At 39.8% G+C, this 22,417-nt stretch overlaps 1 protein-coding gene across 3 annotated transcripts; it reads right to left on the reverse strand.

The window, feature by feature from the left end:
* Positions 1-428: 428 nt before the first annotated feature.
* On the reverse strand, positions 429-10,378 carry ica1 (islet cell autoantigen 1). Of its 3 annotated transcripts, none has more exons than XM_029737398.1 (14): positions 10,296-10,378; positions 8,255-8,284; positions 7,967-8,141; positions 7,667-7,739; positions 7,398-7,521; positions 5,354-5,552; positions 4,776-4,901; positions 4,566-4,664; positions 3,982-4,085; positions 3,833-3,873; positions 3,433-3,495; positions 2,967-3,245; positions 1,895-1,987; positions 429-1,667 (listed from the first exon to the last, which is right to left on the reverse strand). In XM_029737398.1, the coding sequence occupies exons 2-14, from the start codon at positions 8,269-8,271 to the stop codon at positions 1,546-1,548; spliced, it is 1,515 nt and encodes a 504-aa protein (XP_029593258.1). In that variant the 5' UTR covers positions 8,272-8,284; positions 10,296-10,378; the 3' UTR covers positions 429-1,545. The 3 variants fall into 3 exon arrangements, with proteins under 3 accessions (XP_029593258.1, XP_029593256.1, XP_029593259.1); XM_029737396.1 differs by lacking the exon at positions 10,296-10,378 and adding an exon at positions 9,759-9,908; XM_029737399.1 differs by lacking the exons at positions 429-1,667; positions 1,895-1,987; positions 2,967-3,245; positions 3,433-3,495; positions 10,296-10,378 and adding exons at positions 3,502-3,757; positions 9,759-9,909 and having other exon boundaries at positions 3,791-3,873.
* Positions 10,379-22,417: the final 12,039 nt, after the last annotated feature.

The following is a 22,417-nucleotide window of genomic DNA, read 5'->3' on the forward strand; positions in this document are numbered from 1 at the left end:
ATTCAGTACTTATTGCCGAAGTTCAGCGCTATAGTATAAATGTAATATAACGGCAACGTTCCTTAGTTCGCGGAGACTGCATTCACGGTAAACGCTGCATATGTCGTCTCAATCTGACATTTTATTTCAAAGGGTGCTATAGCGCTGAACTTCAGCGATACGGATTTAATCGAGCCCTAGAACCCCTTAAAACCTGGCTTATTAGTTCAGTTTCATGGTTCAGAGGAAGCCTACAGTGACAGCATATGCCTCAGGGATTCATAGTGAGATAGTCGAGATGCTGTCAGTTGAGAGAATGCACACATCCCACTATCTATTCAAAGCTAATAAACCAAAGAGGAAGAATAGTCTTGTGGTAGTTGTAACCTGACAATAGAGGAACAATAGCATAGCTTTGCAGCATTCAAATAAATATACAATACATAAGATAACAGGAATAAACAAGGCTTTAATTGAAACAATGGCAATAGTTTAATTCTAATAAGTTAGTCTCATTTAGCAAATTTTTACTGACAAAATCAAAATGCACACTTTTCGGCACTCCACAATTAAAATATAATTCTAATAATTTTGTTTACACGCTTAAAACCAGTCACCAATTACAACATATGTATTTTATGCAGGTTAGAATGTGTTATGCACATTTCTCCCTCTTCCATAGGTTGCTCTCCAAGCAATAGAATACAGATTAGCTGCACTTTCAAGTACACAGTTAATAAATGTACACCTAGGCTGGGATGCAATCGGAGGCGTGCTATAGAACAGCCCACTAGAACAGACTTTAAGGTAATTTACGCTGGAGCTGACGTGCAGTGGTTACCGTGAATAGGATTTCCACAAAAGTCTGAGAAAATGCCTTTTAAAAAAGGTGCATTGTCAGCTGTCTAGTGCGCTGCTCTATAACACACCTTGAATTTATTTCAGGCCCTAAAGACAGGGTATCTCAAACAAATCAAACGTTAGATATGTTGTTGTCAACAGTAACATATGAGTACAATCACACAACTAAATAAAGGAATACACAAAACATGCAATAAATGTATGATCTATCAGACAAAACTGATACATATTTTACCCTTTCATACTGTATACTGATTTTCCTATTGTTGGGATGGGTGTAAAGGCCTCATCATTGTCACCACCAAAAAGCTTACAGGTATACCCAAATGACAAGGCAATAATTCTGAAAAAGCTAATCATGAATCCTTCGTACATCCTTTGGTTGTTGAAAGCAGCTACCCTCTTAACTTATAAACATTGATAAATCATGTTAAAATATAAAGACACAAATAACATTTTGTTTTCTTTTGGAATTCATGATTTCAAGCTCAATTGATTGACACCATTGACTTGTACAGTAAATGCATCTTTAACAGCTGGTCCAGGGTAAAATTGTTGTTTAACTCAATGGTAAGGAGTAGGACGGGGGTTGAGAAAGAGATGACCCTAGAACAGATGTTAACAGCAAAATAACCACAACCTTGTTGTGCATTATGCTAACTTATAGCGTAGGAGCTTGCCCTGGATGTGAATCAGGTCGCAGGTCTATGCATTGTGAAGCTCATGCTCCTGCCCACTCCTACCTACTGCGTCTGGGTTTGACAGAGGGTCCAAGTCTGCGAACAGGTTGAACCAGGCTGAGAGGTCTTTGGCGGTCTCTGGCGTCTCTGTACAATCAGAACCAGAGGTAAACCATCTCACACAGTAAACTTGGATGTTGAATAGAAATGTCTTGTTTAATACAGGGCTTCATCTGACTCAGACATTGTGCTATTTATACCCAACAAGTACTCCGAAAGCATCCAAACAGGTTCTTATTAGAAACACCTTTTTTTTAATGCACTAAACCCTTTCAATTCTACTCATAGGTTTTACTTGTTTGGCCCAATCCTACCTCTCACTGCTGCTGGCCTAGAGGGGTTCTGATTGGCCCCAGATGATTGCTCTGTTGCCTGGGAGATGGGCTGTGGAATGCTCATGGCCCAATCTGGAAGGGAGATGCAGATTTACATCCATCTTCAGGGGATACACATCGTGGCTTGATCCAGGAGACAATTACTTTCACACAGAACTTTTGACTTTGTGCAATAGACAAGAATATTGCAATTATTGAACACTGCATGTCTTCACCAAATCTATGCATGTTCTCCAAATTACAATTGTCAGTCCATAACCATTTCAAAGGTCAAATAAGGGGGTACTTATTTATATTTGTCCTGTTTCACACATGTACAAGTATGTATGTACCCTGTACAAGTGTGGTGTGAAATGGAAATTTATTTAATAATACATTTAGATCCACATGAGGTTAAAAGATTATATTTCAGTATGACTGTTCACTTCACACGCCCCCATGTGAATATAGACAAACACAAAAACGGATGAGGGACTACTGTAGTAGTCGCTGCCCAGACCCAGAGAGAAATGGAATGGAAAGAGATGAGCAATTAGCTATAGGTAAGCGAGTCAAATAGCCAGTGTCAGTAGCCAGTGCCTATTACTAACACAGCTGTAGTAAAAAATGTATTTAAAAACAAAATCATTTTAGGGCCACTTTCTCTGTGTTTGGAAATAGTTACGCATGGTGAAAAAAAGGTTTATTTGTTGAAGTACTTATTCAGAGAAGAAAATAAAAAGAAAAAACTGTCAAGGCCAACTGCACAGCCCTAATTATGTCATTTCTGGGCTCATTCATAAAATCTAACCAACCACAGGGTTGAATTTAATTACGCTAATAATACAAATTGATTCAATTGTTTCATGCTTCATACTCTGGTCAGGGATTTCTCCTCAATTTAATCAAGAATGATCACTTCCATGCTTTTTCTCCACAAAACCCTGTGTTTTGGAACAAACCATACGATGATGCTTCACATGGTTTGTTTTTCAATGAAGAGCAATGCAATCTGACCAATGAAGAAATATGCACAACAGTGTTGTATGATCTACAGTGTTTGACCTCTGACCTGAGAGAGAAGATTGGAGGTTGTTCCTGTTCTGGTCCAGGAGGTGAGATGGGAGGAAGATGGAGGAGTCTTCCTCCTGCTGGGGTTCCACTAGGCCCCCTCTACTAGTGGCTCCGCTCCCCTGGTCCCCCTTACCAAACACCTCCTGCCACTCCTGTGAGAACTCGCCCTCATCCAGAGACGTGCTGCCCAGAATCTCATTCAACAAGGCCATGCTGTCCCTCTCGCCACCCTCCTCCTGCTCCTGATGAGAGAAGGCTGAGAGAAGATCCTCAGGCCCTGGGATAACCAATCAAATACTGTGTTATTTAGAGGTGGGCAGTGGGGCCTAATAATGGGTAGTTGATGATGTGTTTTTTTGGGGTAAAATAAGAAATAATTTCACATGACCTGTTCATATATTTTTCTCTGATATTCATTTAGGACACTGGGACACATCCGTTGAGGTGGTGCTTCTGTACATTACCTGTCATTTGTCTATTAAGGTCGATGTCTTCAAAGAATTGTCCAGAAGGTGTCTTGGTTTGAGCTGCACAGGATGATAATGAAAAGTGCATGGTAACCCAATTTAAGGCCTAGATTCAATCAAATGAAGCATTAACCCGGACTCCATGCAGCCAATGGCAATGTCCGTGATAGGTATGATGCCGGTAGCCGCTTGTGGATTTGACAGCTCTAACACAGTTCCACCTCAGACACTGTCAACACAACAGCTATGCGGGTGTTGGGAATCTGATTTAATCTAGCCTTAAATCCATCAATATAGAACAAGTGTGCGTTACAATGACTTAGCGTTACAATGACTTAGTGTGCGTTACAATGACTTAAATTAGCTGAAATATTCATAATACACTATTGTCCTTTACCTTCTTCATTGGACTCTTCATTGGGATCTATTGAGATAAGTCTAAGGACAACAAAAAACATGTTACATGTAGTGTACGGTATAAGATCCTGTGTAGCCTAATGTAAGACTTTAAATTCATTCTGTCATGTTGTACAGATTTCCACTTACTGGCCATCTGCAGTCTCCTCAAGATCGGTCTTTGTTTTGACTTTCTTCTCCCTCTTTTTCTTTGATTCCTGAGATGACGGTTTATCCATGGGGTCTTGGAGGCTCTGGAAGTAGAAGAATTACATACTGGCAACGTCACAAGACATGACGCTGACAATGACACCTTGTGCTGTCATCTAAGTGAGGCCTTGTGGTGAAACACACAGTTCTTTCTTAATGTAAAGTACAACACTGTACAGACACCTTTTGAGTATATCATAGATTTAAAAAACAGACTATTCACCGATTCCAAAATCCTGACAAAGATGATACAGCTTACAGAGGGATAGGGCTCCCGAGTGGCACAGCAGTCTAAGGCACTGCACCTCAGTGCTAAAGGCGTCACTACAGACCCTGGTTCGATTCCAGTCTGTATCCCAACCGGCCGTGATTGGGAGTCCCATATGGCGGCGCACAATTGGCCCAGTGTCGTCCGGGTTAGGGTTTGGCCAGGGTAGGCAGTCATTGTAAATAAGAATGTGTTCTTAACTGAATTGCCTAATTAAATTAAATAAAAAAATATATATGATAGAGGCCTCCCTCACCTTGATTGTAGAGAACTCATAATGCTGGCAGCCCTTAAAGCTCTCATGAATGGCAGCCATAGTGTGAGACGTCTTCTCCCAGAAGTGCAACAGGGTGGTCTGAAACACACAAATACATATTAGCGCCAGGCTGTAGCCAGCAATTACTATTATGCAATAATTATTATTTTACTTTCTGTGCATACACCACTCCTTGATATTCTGGTGTACCTGGTATGTGGTTAAAACATGAGAAAGCAGATTGCAGCGGCTGGCTCCTAATAAATCGACTTTTTGGCAGACATCATTCTTCAGTTTGTCAAAGCTTGTTTTAGTGGTTCGCACCTGCACTTGAACCTGAGATGGAGAGAAGAGATATTAAATATTGCCCAACTGAAGACGGGATCATAACATAGGCACGTAACATTGCACGGAATAACGATCATCACGCATGAGAATACACAGATGTTGCAAGTGAAGTCTTTCTCACTCAAGATAACCCCTGAGTGCAACCAACACAAAACAGAAGAAAACATGCCTTTCCCCTAGTTCCCATGAATCAGCTCCACACTAAAGTACACAATCACACACACACACACACAACAATTTTACAGTAAATTGCACCATCTAGTGGTAAATATAACAATTCCATTTTCTGTTTGATTCTATGAAACTCAGATGTATTTTTTTTTGTACAGAAACAGGTACAAATGCTTAATCAATCCGGCCCACAGACTTCATTCATACTGTTTAAACAGTCCTTCTTCCTGATATGATTGAGACCAATATCTAAAGGAGAGTATCCAAACCTTGCGGAATTTCTCCATCTGTTTGTGTGTGTCTGGATCGAGCTCCTGGGATACGTCCTTCATCCAGAGCAGTGCTCCACGGTATTCCGTCCTGGACTGTTCCATGCGGTTCACCGTCAGCCAGGTGTCAGAGATGGCCCGGTATCGGAAAGTCTCCACCTCCTGGTAAAGGCGAGACAAAGGACTACGAAGAGACAGCCTGAGGGGGACAAAAGACTGTCATCAACAGAGAGCAAATCCACTCATCCAAATGAAGTGCAGCTGACACAATGTGGATGAGTGAAGAGCAGCAGCTGGACAAAAAGATACATTTAGAAAGAAGATGATTGTCTGTTCAGCTTTTTTCTGCTCCTGAATCTTTTTGACTGGGTAATTGGTCACTAAAGCTTAAAGATGGAGCAGCAAACAGTAAGTAAAAATTAACCTATGAACCATTACCGAAACAACATGGATTACCATAGCACTCTCTCAATTATGAGTCATCAGTTTCAAACACTCCGAGTATGGTGTTGATACAGTCCAGGCCTATGTCTGTCATAATACAAAGCTGTCACTGTATGCTGTTTTCTTTCTTGCCTCTCTTCACAGCAGACTCCTAGCCTGTCCCTTAGGAGCCAATTGACGCAATTTTCTATCTACACTGGTAGTCTATCGTCTCTGTAAGAGGGAGACTACCATCATAGGCAGCGTGTGAGTTTCAAGTTTGAGGTAGCTAATTTTCACCATAAAAAAACTGTACCTTTTATAGATATAGCATTCCATGCATCATCACATTTGCAGATTTATGTAAGATAGCCTACTATTTGTAATGTGATGAGTAGATTGGATAGTCATGATTTAGGCTAATAATATTTGTTTGCAAAAAAGACTGTTCAATGCATGGCTGAGTGCGTAGTGACGTAGAGCTATAGGCTATATCAGATATGTTTCTTCTCCCTTCTTTACACAGGAGAAATGTGGCCTTATATAAACACATTTCATGAAATTCTACTACACTTTAAATGACTGGAGACGAGCAGAATCTTTTTTTATAAATACGACAACAATTACAAGATAACCTACTCTGCTGAGAATGACAAACAGACCAATAAAAATGGTCTCCCCTTCTCCTAGGCCTAATATACGAGAAGGAGAGACACAAATACTTACACTATAACGTCCATCTAACCCAGAAGAGGAAATGATTGTCCAAAAACAAACTTTCAAGTGGCACTGATCAGTGAACATGTGAACTCACTGGGGATATATAGCCGATGATCTCGGCTGGTGCTGATAAGTTTGTTTGCTTAATTAAGTTGAGAATTTAAAAGACAGTCTTTTCATCGTCTTCTCTTTACAGCAATAGCCATTTGCTTTTAAAACTATGTTTTCCCGCGATTGTATTTTGAAATATTGCAATATGCCTTTCTCTACTTTTCACTGACAGTCGCAACTCAACAATCATCTATTTGGCATTTGCAGCGCACGCTGCAGAAATTCCGACTGAAGGCAATGCGATTTAAAACAATCCACAGCTAATCTTTTTTTTTTTTTTTACATTTAGTAGATGCTCTTATCCAAAGCGATTTACAGGTGCAATTAGGGTAAAGTGCCTTGCTCAAGGGTACTGAACACATTTTTCACCTAGTCGGCTCAAGGATTCAAACCAGCAACCTTTCAGTTACTGGCTCAACACTCTTAACAGCTAGGCTACCTGCCACCCATTTTAAAGAAGCTAATGGTCCTCTGTGGCCAAATCATGCTTTCTGGTGTAGTAGCCTATGTTGAATGATTTGTATAGACAGGAGTAGGCTAATTAGGCTATATAATTTTGGCAATTTAATTCCCCTAGCCTTATGGACACACCGCCTATAACTACCATCCTACATGTCCGTCTCACTACACTAGTAGTCTGTCTCGTCTCCTCTGGTAGAGGGAGAGAGACTACTATCCTGCATGTCTGTCTCTCTACCTTGTAATGTGAGCCCCCTATCCTGTCTGTCTCTCTATCTACACTGCAATATCCAGTCTGTCTGTCCTCTGGTAGTGTGGTCCAGGTACAAACCTCTGCTGGGAGGAGAAGCAGAGGGCCTTCCCGGTAGCCTGCATGATCTTCCCAGCCCTGGTCCGGTCCTGGGAGCCCTGCGAGCGCAGGAACCGCCCCAACTCATTCTCCTCCTGGGATAGAACTGAAGAGGAGGGATAGAGCCACATGGTAGAACTCAGAGGATTGAACAGGGCTTCAGAATCCGGGTCCAGAAGAACCTTGGGTATCCTGATGTAACTGGGTCCGAGATGGAAGTGGGTGCCAGATGTGAGGGTGAAAAGACTCACAGCAGATTCTTCTCTGGTACTGCTCGATCACCTTCAATAGCTCCATGCACGTCCTCTGGACAGAGTGAAACACCTACAATGCCATGGAAAATTGACTTATGCCAGTCAACAAATATATGCATTTTACGCAAATCTTTAACAGTCATCTGCCTGTGTTATGTGAGATGAATAAAGGTTGATACTTGATATTGTCAGCTCAGGCCTTTGGTAATTGGAGCAACAGTTGTCTGTGTATCTATGACAATGTATTCATGACACAGTAACAAAACAGATTTGAAGCATTTCATCTGTGAAGCTAACCTCCAGTTTGCCATCCAGGTCTGCGTCTGACGCCACGACATGTTCGTCCTCTTTCTTTCCCGTGACCTTGATGATCTTCTGTTTGGTTTTCCAGTACTTTTGCTGGAACTTGTTCACAACAGATGAGTCTTGGCTTTCAATAAAGCGGTCAAAATACTCCCGAGAGTAGCCACCACTGCAATGACATTCGAAACAGTCAAAGTCTTGTTACTTTATCAACCATATGGCAAAAAACAAGTACATTTGTGATGTTAATTCAAAGAATATGGGGAGTGTATTTGTACTCACTAATTTCCCCTCTCCATTTTGTCAGGTTACCTGTAACATAGGTTACATGTTATGTCATGGCTTTGCAGGCCAACTTCAACTCCCTTCACCAGCTAGGTCTAGACCAATTGTGTTGGCAATGGACTAAAACTGTATGAAATTCTACCTGCCCATTGGTTGAGGTCAAATATTAACCAGAAGTAGCTACTGTGAAAACAAAGTTGACATCCACACCATTATGAAAAGTGCACCTGCTGCCCCGCCTGTTATCCTAGACAGTCATGGGCAAATTATTGGGAGAATGGTCAATTTATTAGCCCAATCCTTATGTTATTTTCATGCATGAATGGATTTTTTTTTTATACACACTACCGTTCCAAAATTTAGGGTCACTTAGAAATGTCCTTGTTTTTGAAAGAAAATAACATTTTTGTCCATTAAAATCATATCAAATTGATCATAAATACAGTGTAGACATTGTTAATTTTGTAAATGACTATTGTAGCTGGAAACGTCAGCTACAATAGACTAATAAACAAAGTTATTTGTTTCTGGCCATTTTGAGCCTGTAATTGAACCCACAAATGCTGATGCTCCAGATACTCATCTAGTCTAAAGAAGGCCAGTTTTATTGCTTATTTAAATCAGCTGTGCTAACATAATTGCAAAAGGGTTTTCTAATGATCAATTAGCCTTTTAAAATGATAAACTTGGATTAGCTAACACAATGTGCCATTGGAACACAGGAGTGATGGTTGCTGATAATGGGCCTCTGTACACCTATGTAGATATTCCATTATAACATTTTTTTAAATTAAAATCCGTTTCCAGCTACAATAGTCATTTACAACATTAACAATGTCTACACTGTATTTCTGATCAATTTGATGTTATTTTAATGGAGCAAAAAAATTGTTTTTCTTTCAAAAACAAGTACCCCAAACTTTTGAACGGTAGTGTACCTTTAAAAAAAAAAGTTTAAAAAAAATGTATGTAAAATGTATCATGTTTGGGGACTCATTATCTTGCTCGATACAGTTGAAAACAAAAAATGAATTATTCATTGAGAAGTAGGTAGGCTATATATATATTTTTTTTAGACATTCAATAACCTTTTACAAAATGAAACAAGGCTCAACCTATCATGCTAGTCTAGTCTGTTGGCTAACAGTCCACACCCGAAAGGGCCTGGCAATACTCTGTCACGATTCAGCAGCCTCTGATAATAACATGCCTGGTTTTAGGCCTCTCGCTGAGAAGGCAAGCACGCACCTTGTTCAAGACATTATCATCGGATAGCCAAGGATAATGCCATAACATAAGACTTTTATAATAAGATGATTCCTGCATGTGAGTGAATGAATGTAATATCCGGCTTTATTCGGCCGCCGTACCGGAATAAACACAGAACGCTTCACATCATCAGCTTATGTGAACCAGACTGCCCTCTCCATATTCTTGTAGCCGCCAATAAACGCCTATTGACCAAAGCAATTCATTTACATTGAAAATCAAGATCACATACCTTGCTGTGTTGATAGCCTACCATTCAGCTATAGCCAACGTCCATACATTTATTCTACTATTATTGACTGTAGGCTATACAGCGTAACCAGCTGCTCATTCTGTTGAATACAATCCTTGCGCAGAATGGTCGATGACGTCATGTAACAACGCACCAAACTCGCTCTCATAAAAAAGGGTGCAGTCGCGTTTGTTGATCAAATATTTGCGATGAGCAAATAAAGCTGCAGAATATCCTCCCTGCGTTACATACGTGTTTGTCGTGAAAAAAAACACGTTACAAATAATTATTTGGGAATTTTTTTAAATACATTTTTTATTGTAGGCCTATGCGAGCTGTAGTGGCCGGACTCGGTTGATAGTAAATATGAAAAATTACATTAAATGGGGACAGTAGGTAAAAATAGCGCATCTTGATCACTAAAGAGGACATTTACTAACAAGCTTCTATTTAATGTGGGAAAATAATAATATTACACTGCTCTGAAAACTCACCTAACTATTCCTGAGATATGTACCTGTTAAGCTCTGTTTATACCTGGTTCTGATCTGGAATCCTTTGACTTGTCGACATTCTGACTGTGCCCTCATTTTCAGACAGGTGTAGACGATTACAAGATGCATTGTGATCTGATTGTGATCGGACCTTGCGGACCTCGGTTGCAGTCAGGCACGCATTGGTCGCCTGCTCAGACGTTGCATGGGCATCAACCAATGGTTGTGTGATACGTCATCGACTGACAGATCGCTATAACATATGATGTGGTTAGCTGATACCTAAAATACATATTCTGTCGTTGTAAGATCTGGCAGCAGTCAGCTACGCCTGAGGATATGGACAGTGAAACCATTTAAATAATCATGATCCCGCCGATTGACTTATGACATCAATATCTGTCTTAAAATGAATACATATTATTGAAGAAGGCACAGTGATACCGAAACGTTGGTATTTTACTCAATAAATTACTGGGAGTTTATATATATATAGAATGTGCGACTCTATTTATTTTTTTAGCTTACAGTTTATTCGCCGTTAGTCAGCACCTCCACACAAAACTATATTATCTGGGTGTGCTCCAGCTATGCTTTTTATTAGATCAATATCTGTTTTAAAATAAATAAATAAATACATATTATTTTGAAAGAATAGCTGCCAAATCATTTTTATACAGGGAGGGACCAGGGAATCTGGTCATAATGCGGACACAGTGGACTGATATGAGACACATTTTAATACCACGTGTATACCACAGGAGGTTGGTGGCACCTTAATTTGGGAGGACAGCTCATGGTAATGGCTTGAGCTGAGTAGGTGGAATGGTAGCAAATACATCAAACACATATCATTCCATTTGCTCTGTTCCACCCATTATTATGAGCCGTCCTCCCCTCAGCAACCTCCACTGGAGTAAACATATTTCTGAAAATGTGGGCACAATCAGAACGTGAACAAGATCAGGGGCTGGATTCACAAAACATTACTTACGAAAAAAACTTAAGAAGCTGCTTAAGACAAAACATAAGTTCATAAGATAGTTTGTAAATGCAATTCCTCAAAATGTTCTTAGGAATTCGTAGTTTTCTTAGGAACTTCGTAAACATCTTTCTTAAGAACTTCGTAAATATCTTTATTAAGAACTTCGTAAATATCTTCTTATGTGGCATTGACATTAGTGACGTGCTTGAAACTAATAAATAAGCCTATGCGACAAGGATGATAGGATTTGGCCCACTATAATAGTGTTGATATTTACATTTTATTACATTTATTTTTTTGCTTTATGTCTCGCGAATAAAAATGTTTTAGTTGGCTTGCGAACCCTTTACACACACACACACACACACACTATAAACTCAATGTTTATATCTCAGGACAAATTAGCAAGCAACAGCAAGCTAGCTAAATAGGACAAATTAGCTAGCAAGTGCAAGCTAACTAGCTAAATTGCCATAAATGTTTAATGCTTTTCGACCTGTCCCCAAATTAATATAATTGGTTCAGAGTTTGTTTTGATATTTTAACCTGCATGTCGTCTTCGCGTTTGGTGTGGGGGGACAAAATACATTTATGCACGATGGCGCACGCGCGCAGCCGGTTTGGGTTCCGCGTTAGCTAGCCAACGCGTCTCAACATTATAGCCAACAACATAGCTAACAACGTTAACGTTAGCTAAGTTAGCCAAGTTCTTCTTTGCAAATTGACGAGTTAACGCTAGCTATCTAACACTTCTAGAATATTGTAATATATTGTTAATTACTAGGTAGCTAGATAATGCACGTTTAATTTTGTTTTCTTGCTGTATTTAAATATCCGGTAGACAACTGTGTCTGTGGTGCAAGAAAACATTAATGGTTACAAAAGTATCCATTCGTCTCAAGACAAGGGTTTAGCTGTCCTAAAGTTAAGTACATTTCCAAGAATAAATCCTAAAGCATTATTTTCAAGAATCCCATTTCTTCCTAACTTTTTTTAGGAAGAAACTTAGGAAAAACCTTAAGAACATTTCCAAGAACTTTATTGAGGAATAGCAACTTTGCTTAACTTTCTTCTTAAGTCTATAGTTAAGGAAAAAATGGCAGTTAAGAATACATTTCTTCTTAAGAAGGTTTTGTGAATCCGGCCCCAGGACAAATGATGCATTACATCACCAGGTAATTACACAATTACAAACACTTACCATAAGATGTGCTAATTGTGATGGTAGCCATTTTGATGAACCCGAAATAAGAAATGATCAAGGTGACACCCCCACACATACCCTCCAGACGAGCTTCAATGCCATACAGCTCTCCTTCCGTGGTCTCCAACTGCTCCTAAATACAAGTAAAACTAAATGCATGCTCTTCAACCGATCGCTGCCTGCACCTGCCCGCCCGTCCAGCATCACTACTCTGGACGGTTCTGACTTAGAATATGTGGACAACTACAAATACCTAGGTGTCTGGTTAGACTGTAAACTCTCCTTCCAGACTCACATCAAACATCTCCAATCCAAAGTTAAATCTAGAATTGGCTTCCTATTTCGCAACAAAGCATCCTTCACTCATGCTGCCAAACATACCCTCGTAAAACTGACCATCCTACCAATCCTCGACTTCGGCGATGTCATTTACAAAATAGCCTCCAATACCCTACTCAACAAGCTGGATGCAGTCTATCACAGTGCCATCCGTTTTGTCACCAAAGCCCCATATACTACCCACCACTGCGACCTGTACACTCTCGTTGGCTGGCCTTCGCTTCATAATCGTCGCCAAACACATTGCTCCAGGTCATCTACAAGACCCTGCTAGGTAAAGTCCCCCCTTATCTCCGCTCACTGGTCACCATAGCAGCACCCACCTGTAGCACACGCTCCAGCAGGTATATCTCTCTGGTCACCCCTAAAGCCAACTCCTCCTTTGGTCGTCTCTCCTTCCAGTTCTCTGCTGCCAATGACTGGAACGAACTACAAAAATCTCTGAAACTGGAAACACTTATCTCCCTCACTAGCTTTAAGCACCAGCTGTCAGAGCAGCTCACAGATCACTGCACCTGTACATAGCCCATCTATAATTTAGCCCAAACTACTACCTCTTCCCTACTGTATTTATTTATTTTATTTATTTTTGCTCCTTTGCACCATATTATTTATATTTTAACTTTGAACTTTCTTCAAATAACAAATCTACCATTCCAGTGTTTTACTTGCTATATTGTATTTACTTCGCCACCATGGCCTTTTTTGCCTTTACCTCCCTTATCTCACATCATTTGCTCACATTGTATATAGTCTTATTTTTCTACTGTATCATTGATTGTATGTTGTTTTACTCCATGTGTAACCCTGTGTTTTTGTATGTTGTCGAACTGCTTTGCTTTATCTTGGCCAGGTCGCAATTGTAAATGAGAACTTGTTCTCAACTTGCCTACCTGGTTAAATAAAGGTGAAATAAAATAAATTTAAAAAAAACATGTGATATCATTGAAAAGCCCAGAATGTCCTCTCAATGGTAAACCAGGACCTAACACAGTGGCATGTATGGCCTTAGAGCTAAGGAACAAATATTAATGTCCATTAGAGAGGACAAAAATGAATTGTTGGGTCTCAGGAGGATATGACATCATGGCCTTATGATGAATTGATTAACAAATAAATACAAAATATAGTCAAGGGACAGCGCTTTGAAAGAGAGGGAGAGAGAGAGCGAGTGAGAGAGAGATATGAAGAATGCAAAAACCTTGAAAAGAAATTGAGAAACCTATCCAACCAAAAACACAGAGACCCAGAAAACTTTAACTTATGCCTTTACTATGGGGAAACACTGAAACAGTACATAAGTACCCTAAGAAAAAATAAGGAACAGCATGTCAGAAAACAGCTCAATGTGATTGAAGAATGCATAGAATCAAATCACTTCTGGGAAATTGGAACACACTAAACAAACAACACGAAGAGCTATCTATCCAAAACCTCTTCTCCAACCTTTTCATCATATAACAAAGAACCAAGAACAAAAACATGATACTTTACAAAACTTAGAATCAGCTATTAAAGACCACCAGAACCCATGGGCTTCTCCAATTACATTGGATGAGCTACAGGACAAAATACAAACCCTCCATCCTAAAAAGGCCTGTGGTGTTGATGGCATACTAAAGGGAATAATAAAATATGCAGACCATAAATTCAAATGGGCTATTCTTAAACTCTTCAAAATGATCCTCAGCTCTGGTATCTTCCCCAATATTTGGAACCAACATCTGGTCACCTCAATCCACAGAAGTGGAGACAAATTTGACCCCAATAATTACTGTGGAATCTGCGTCAGGAAAAATCCTCTGCAGTATCATCAACAGCCGACTCCCAACATTTCCTCATTGAAAACAATGTTCTGAGCAAATGTCAAATTGGCTTCTTACCAAAATATCGTACAATCAATCACGCATACACTTATTGACAAACAAACAAAACAAAAGCAAAGTCTTCTCATGCTTTGTTGATTTCAACAAAGCTTTTGACAAAATTTGGCATGATGGTCTGCTATACACATTGATGGAAAGCGGTGTTGGGGAAAAACATATGACATTATAAAATCAATGTGCACAAACAACAAGCGTGCAGTTGAAATTGGCAATAAACACACAGATTTCTTTCCTCTGGGCTGTGGGTGAGACAGGATTGCAGCTTGAGCTCCACCCTCTTCAACATATTATATACAGTAGAAAGAGGAGGAAGGGAAGCGCTACTAAGGTCCACAATAGTAAATGTTGGTAGACAGAAGGTGCTCTTTGGTAAAAGGGTTGGTCTTCAAAAAGAAAGGAGGACCAAGGCACTCTTCATATAATTAATTAAAATGCCTTTATTAGTATGGCATGTTCAATAGAAACAATGTTTATAAAAAACCGACGCGTTTCAGCTGCATGGCCTTCATCAGGGTGTACAAAGAAATAATACAATGTTCTCTGTTTAACAGCTTTTCCAATTAACCCTAATTTGAAGGGGGAGTGGTTAAAATTGATTAGACACACCTAGTAAGCAATAGTATACACACTTTAAAGTGAAATGCTGTAGCTATGTTATCATAAAAATGTAACTCCAAACTAGAAGTATCAGAACACTTAGAAAGGTAGTTCTAACCTTAAATATGTCTGGGCAAAGTGTCAAGAATAAGGAAGCAATATATTCCACAGTACACTAGAACACAGCAAAACATGAACAACAAGAGTCTAAACATAGCTGAGGGCAATTGAGCAAAATATCCACTAGATGACAGCAAATGTACCCATCACAACCCTTTATATTATATACAGTATATCAACAAATTGGCGAGGGCACTAGAACAGTCTGCAGCACCCGGCTTCACCCTACTGGACTCGGAAATCAAATGTTTGCAGATGATCTGGTGCTTCTGTCCCCAACCAAGGAGGACTTACATCAGCACCTAGATCTGCTGCACAGATTCTGTCAGACCAGGGCCCTGACAGTGAATGTCAGTAAGACGAAAAGAATGGTGTTCCAAAAAAGATCCAGTTGCCAAGACAACAAATACATATTCTATCTAGACACCGTTGCTCTTGAGCACACAAATCATTTTACCTACTGTACCTTGGCCTATGTATCACCACCAGAGGTAACTTCCACAAGGCTATGAACGATCTGAGAGACAAGGCAAGAAGGGCCTTTTATGCCATCAAAAGGAACATAAAACTCAACTTCCCAATTAGGATCAGGCTAAAAATACTTCAATCTCGACTTTGTTTCGGGCCTAACAAAACTTGTGCCATTATATCCTCCAAACACCGGCTTCTCGGGCATTATCACTTAAATAGAATGCCTCTATGGTTGTAAGGTCTGGGGTCCACTCACCAACCAATAATTCACAAAACGGGACAAACACCTAATTGAGACTGCCTGCAGAATTCTGCAAAAATATACTTTGTGTACAGTCGTGGCTAAAAGTTTTGAGAATGACACAAATGTACATTTTCACAAAGTTTGCTGCTTCAGTGTCTTTAGATATTTTGTCAGATGTTACTATGGAATACTGAAGTATAATTACAAGCATTTAATAAATGTCAAAGGCTTTTATTGACAATTACATGAAGTTGATGCAAAGAGTCAATATTTGCAGTGTTGACCCTTCTTTTTCAAGACCTCTGCAATCCGCCCTGGCATGCTGTCAATTAACTTCTGGACCACATCGTGACTGATGGCAGCCCATTCTTGCATAATCAATGCTTGGAGTTTGTCAGAATTTGTGGGTTTTTATTTGTCCACCCGCCTCATGAGGATTGACCACAAGTTCTCAATGGGATTAAGGTCTGGGGAGTTTCCTGGCCATGGACCCAAACTATCGATGTTTTGTTCCCCGAGCCACTTAGTTATCACTTTTGCCTTATGGCAAGGTTCTCCATCATGCTGGAAAAGGCATTGTTCATCACCAAACTGTTCCTGGATGGTTGGGAGAAGTTGCTCTCGGAGGATGTGTTGGTACCATTCTTTATTCATGGCTGTGTTCTTAGGAAAAATTGTGAGTGAGCCCACACTCTTGGCTGAGAAGCAACCCCACACATGAATGGTCTCAGGATGCTTTACTGTTGGCATGACACAGGACTGATGGTAGCGCTCACCTTGTCTTCTCCGGACAAGCTTTTTTCCAGATACCCCAAACAATCGGAAAGGGAATTCATCAGAGAAAATGACTCTACCCCAGTCTTCAGCAGTCCAATCCCTGTACCTTTTGCAGAATATCAGTCTGTCCCTGATGTTTTTCCTGGAAAGTAGTGGCTTCTTTCCTGCCCTTCTTGACACAAGGCCATCCTCCAAAAGTCTTCGCCTCACTGTGCGTGCAGATGCACTCACACCTGCCTGCTGCTATTCCTGAGCAAGCTCTGTACTGGTGGTGCCCCGATCCCGCAGCTGAATCAACTTTAGGAGACGGTCCTGGCGCTTGCTGGACTTTCTTGGGCGCCCTGAAGCCTTCTTCACAACAATTGAACCACTCTCCTTGAAGTTCTTGATGATCCGATAAATGGTTGATTTAGGTGCAATCTTACTGGCAGCAATATCCTTGCCTGTGAAGCCCTTTTTGTGCAAAGCAATGATGACGGCACATGTTTCCTTGCAGGTAACCATGATTTACAGAGGAAGAACAATGATTCCAAGCACCACCCTCCTTTTGGAGCTTCCAGTCTGTTATTCGAACTCAATCAGCATGACAGAGTGATCTCCAGCCTTGTCCTCGTCAACACTCACACCTGTGTTAACGAGAGAATCACTGACATGATGTCAGCCAGTCCTTTTGTGGTAGGGCTGATAACTCATAACATTCTGGAGTATATGCAAATTGCCATCATACAAACTGAGGCAGCAGACTTTGTGAAAATTAATATTTGTGTCATTCTCAAAACTTTTGGCCACAACTGTACAACTCAAAACCCCAACCAATGCATGCAGACTTAGGACTATACCCGCTACTTATCAAAATCCAGAAAATAACTGTTAAATTCTACAACCACCTGAAAGGAAGCGATGCCCACACATTCCACCACAAAGCACTCACCTACAGAGAGATGAACCTAGAGAAGAGTACCCTCAGCCAACAAGGGCTCTGTTCACAAACACAAACAGACCACAGAGCCCCAGGAAAGCAACACAATTAGACCCAAACAAATTGTGATAAAGGAAAAAGATAACTATTTGACACACTGGAAAGAATCAACCAAAAAACAGAGCAAAATGGAATGCTATCTGGCCTTAAACAGAGAGTATACAGTGGCAGAATACCTGACCACTGTGACCCAAAATGAAGAAAATCCTTGACTATGTACAGACTCAGTGAGCATAGCCTTGCTATTGAGAGAGGACACCATAGGCAGACCTCACTCTCAAGAGAAGACAGGATATGTGCCCACTGTCCACAAAATGAGGTGGAAACTGAGCTGCACTTCCTAACCTCCTGCCAAAGGTATGACCATATTAGAGACACATATTTCCCACAAAGAATTTGAAATCAAATCAAACTTTGATCAACTCCCATATCTATTAGGTGAAATATCGCAATGTGCAGTCACAGCAGCAAGATTTGTGTCCAGTTGTCATAAGAAAAGAGCATCCAGCGGAGCACAAACAACATTGTAAATGCTTATTTATCTCCCCCCTACTATTTGTACTACAACTATTTGCACATTGTTAAAAACTCTGTACATAGCTGATAATATAACACTTGAAATGTATTTATCTTTTAGAAATTATTTTGAGTGCAATTTTTACTGTTCATTTCTAATAGTTTTCTGTTGATGTTGTTAAATTAGTTTCTTCTCACTTGTGTTTATTGTTTATTTCACTTGCTCTGGCAATGTATTCATAACCAATAAAAAGCCCCATTGAATTGAGAGAGGGAGGAGAGAGAGAAGGGAGAGAGAGAGAGAGCATACGATTATAACAGAATGTGTCTTTGAATTACTAGCGCATAATGTTTTCATAATAAAGACACGTTTGTAAGAGGCAACATCTGTACTGCAATAACATGGTTTCCATCAGCATACATTAACCTACTTTGGACTATAAGGAAATGAATAGCAGATATGCTGCGGTAACAGTTACGACCACAGGATGGCAGCAAAACATCAAGGAAAGGAGAAAGAATTGTCCCTCTCTTTCCATTGAAGCACTGACCTATAGATGTCTCATCATGACAGAAGTCCAATCAAGTATAGATCCTTACATTGCATACTATTATGGAGATGATGCCTCATCAATTCAATGATAAAGATACAATGAATAAAAAGTTGTTGAATCCTCATTGTGAGTTTCAACATCATAGGCCTACCAAAAGGCTGCAGACTGAACCAAATAACCTTTTTTCATGTCTATCTATGTAATATATCTTTGTGTGTATCTATATCTATGTAATGGATCTTTGTGTGTATCTATATCTATGCAATCTATCTTTGTGTGAATCTTGTGGTGGAATTATTGTAATCAACAGGAGAGACTTTTAGATTTCTTCAAAACAATCAAACTTTATTATTTAATTAGTGCAGTAATGAAGCTGGTCGGTAATCACCCCTGGAGGTGATCACTGAGAACTCAACCAGCTGGTTTGAGCTACAGCATTTTATAGCAAAGTCCATCCTCCTTCAGTATACATGACAAACAACAGATATATTGAATGGGTCACAAGGTTAAGATTTGTATGAAAGATACTTATAATTCACAGTAGACAGTATCTGCTGTAAAAACAATTCTTATTGTGTAGAGACCAGTGTCTGCCCCCCCAACTCCATACTGGAGCCATCTCCCCCTGGTACCCCAGTACAGAAACATTAACTCATGCTCTGGAATGCGGTATCACCCAAAGACATCGTAGATATTCTAGAGGCCCATCCTCAGTAAAACACACACAGATGAGCGTTCTAACAACCCCTTATTCTGTTGCATAAAACAACCATTTGATGCAATAACAGCATTATAACATACTTTTGTCATTTCCACCATAATCTACACTACCGGTCAACAGTTTTAGAACACCTACTCATTCAAGGGTTTTTCTTTATTTGTACTATTTTCTACATTGTAGAGTAATAGTGAAGACATCCAAACTATGAAATAACACATATGGAATCTTATAGTAATGAAAAAAGGGTTATATATTGGTACATATTATAAATATATTTTTATATTTGAGATTTGAGATTCTTCAAATAGCCACACTTGATGACAGCTTTGCACACTCTTGCACACTCACCTGCATTGCTTGCTGTTTGGGGTTTTAGGCTGGGTTTCTCTACAGCACTTTGAGGTATCAGCTGATGTAAGAAGGACTTTATAAATACATTTGATTTGATTTGATTTGATCTTGGTATTCTCTCAACCAGCTTCACCTGGAATGCTTTTCCAACAGTCTTGAAGGAGTTCCCACATATGCTGAGCACTTGTTGGCTGCTTTTCCTTCACTCTGTGGTCCGACTCATCCCAAACCATCTCAATTTGGTTGACGTCAGGGGATTGTGGAGGCCAGGTCATCTGATACAGCACTCCATCACTCTCCTTCTGGGTAAAATAGTCCTTACACAGCCTGGAGGTGTGTTGGGTTATTGTCCTGTTGAAAAACAAATGATAGTCCCACTAAGCCCGAACCAGATGGGATGGTGTATCACTGGACAATGCTGTGGTAGCCATGCTGGTTAAGTTTGCCTTGAATTCTAAATAAATCACAGACAGTGTCACCAGCAAAGCACCCCACACCATAACACCTCCTCCTCCATGCTTTACGGTGGGAAAGGACACATTTCCACCGGTCTAATGTCCATTGCTCGTGTTTCTTGGCCCAAGCAAGTCTCTTCTTATTGTTGGTGTCCTTTAGTAGTGGTTTCTTTGCAGAAATTCGACCATGAAGGCCTGATTCACACAGTCTCCTCTGAACAGTTGACATTGAGATGTGTCTGTTACTTGAACTCTGTGAAGCATTTATTTGGGCTGCAATTTTGAGGCTGGTAACTCTAATGAACTTATCCTCTGCAGCAGAGGTAAGTCTGGGTCTTCCATTCCTGAGGCAGCCCACGTGAGCGACAGTTTTATCATAATGCTTGATGTTTTTTGCGATGCACTTGAAGAAACTTTCAAAGTTATAGAAATTTTCCGTATTGACTGACCTTCATGTCTTAAAGTAATGATGGACTGTCGTTTCTCTTTGCTTATTTGAGCTGTTCTTTCCATAATATGGACTTGGTATTTTACCAAATAGGGCTATCTTCTGTATACCACCCCTACCTTGTCACAACACAACTGATTGGCTCAAACGCATTAAGAAAGAAAGACATTCCACAAATTAACTTTTAAGAAGGCACACCTGTTAATTGAAATGCATTCCTGGTGTCTACCTCATGAAGCTGGGTGAGAGAAGCTGGGTGAGAGAATGTGCAAAGCTGTCATCAAGGCAAAGTGTAGCTATTTGAAGAATCTCAAATATAAAATAATGTTTTGATTTGTTTAACACTCTTGGTTACTACATGATTCCATATGTGTTATTTCATAGTTTTTAGTAAAAATAAAGAAAAACCCTTGAATGAGTAGGTGTTCTAAAACTTTTGAACGGTAGTGTATATCTATGTAATGTATCTTTGTGTGTATCTATATCTATGTAATCTATCTTTGTGTGTATTATTTTTTTAAACTGGCAAATAAAATCAATCAATTATCCATGGATTTATAACAATTATATGTCTTTAATCACTTATTTGTATTTATGTAGAGGTCATTCTCATTAAATATGCAAAAACATTTTGTCATGTGAATCTGTGCAAAGTATAATTTACGAACACAGAACCAAATCTACCTAAAGCACTACTCTGTCGTACTCTTCACACAAATCATAATATGTCTCCTTTCCACTTCATTTAAACTTCCCTTTTCTCTGAGAAGTTCATAGCTTGACCTCTGACTTAACTGGAGGGCTCTACGCCAGGCATGGGCTAATGTAGTAGTGTCTCATTTTAATCTTGATCTCCATAATTTCCCTACTTACTGATGTCCTCCACCCTATCTGTTCCTCCAACTGGTCTTATCTCAACGTCCTGGATCTTATCAAACCAATTTGGTTCTACTTAAACTACACAAGAAAATGGAACATCTTAAAATAGTTTTTTGTTGGCCGATACAATTCAATCAGGATAGACTCACAGAGAAAGGTTATCAATTTATGAAGATCTCAATCAGACCGGAGGCCACCTAACTGATTGTTTCTTTCTGTCTGACAAGTGCCATTCTCCTACTGCAGCTTGTGTCCCCTCACTTGAGGATAATCTCCATTAATATCTTGTCTTCCTTGTCACAGTCTTGTTCTTTGTTAAAATACTTCCCTCTACCCTCTCACAGTCTCTGCTACATTAGCAAATGTCACAATTAACGACTAATTGAGCAAATTGGTTTGTGTCTGCAACCAACAAACGTCGTATTATTTCCCAGTACACTGGGTCAACATGAAAATGAAAAATGATGTTTGTCACTATAGAGGTTTCCACTCCTCCAGATTCCCTGACCCCCAAATGGACTATTCCTGCCTTGATAGGTCACGAACAATTGCCCAATTGACTTTTCTCTCTGCAGTTAAGCTTGATGATAAGGAACCATGGCATTTACTGAGAACCATAATGCACTGCTCTTATCTCTG

Source organism: Salmo trutta, chromosome 37, assembly GCF_901001165.1.
Source record: "Salmo trutta chromosome 37, fSalTru1.1, whole genome shotgun sequence".
Classification (NCBI taxonomy): Eukaryota; Metazoa; Chordata; class Actinopteri; order Salmoniformes; family Salmonidae; genus Salmo; species Salmo trutta.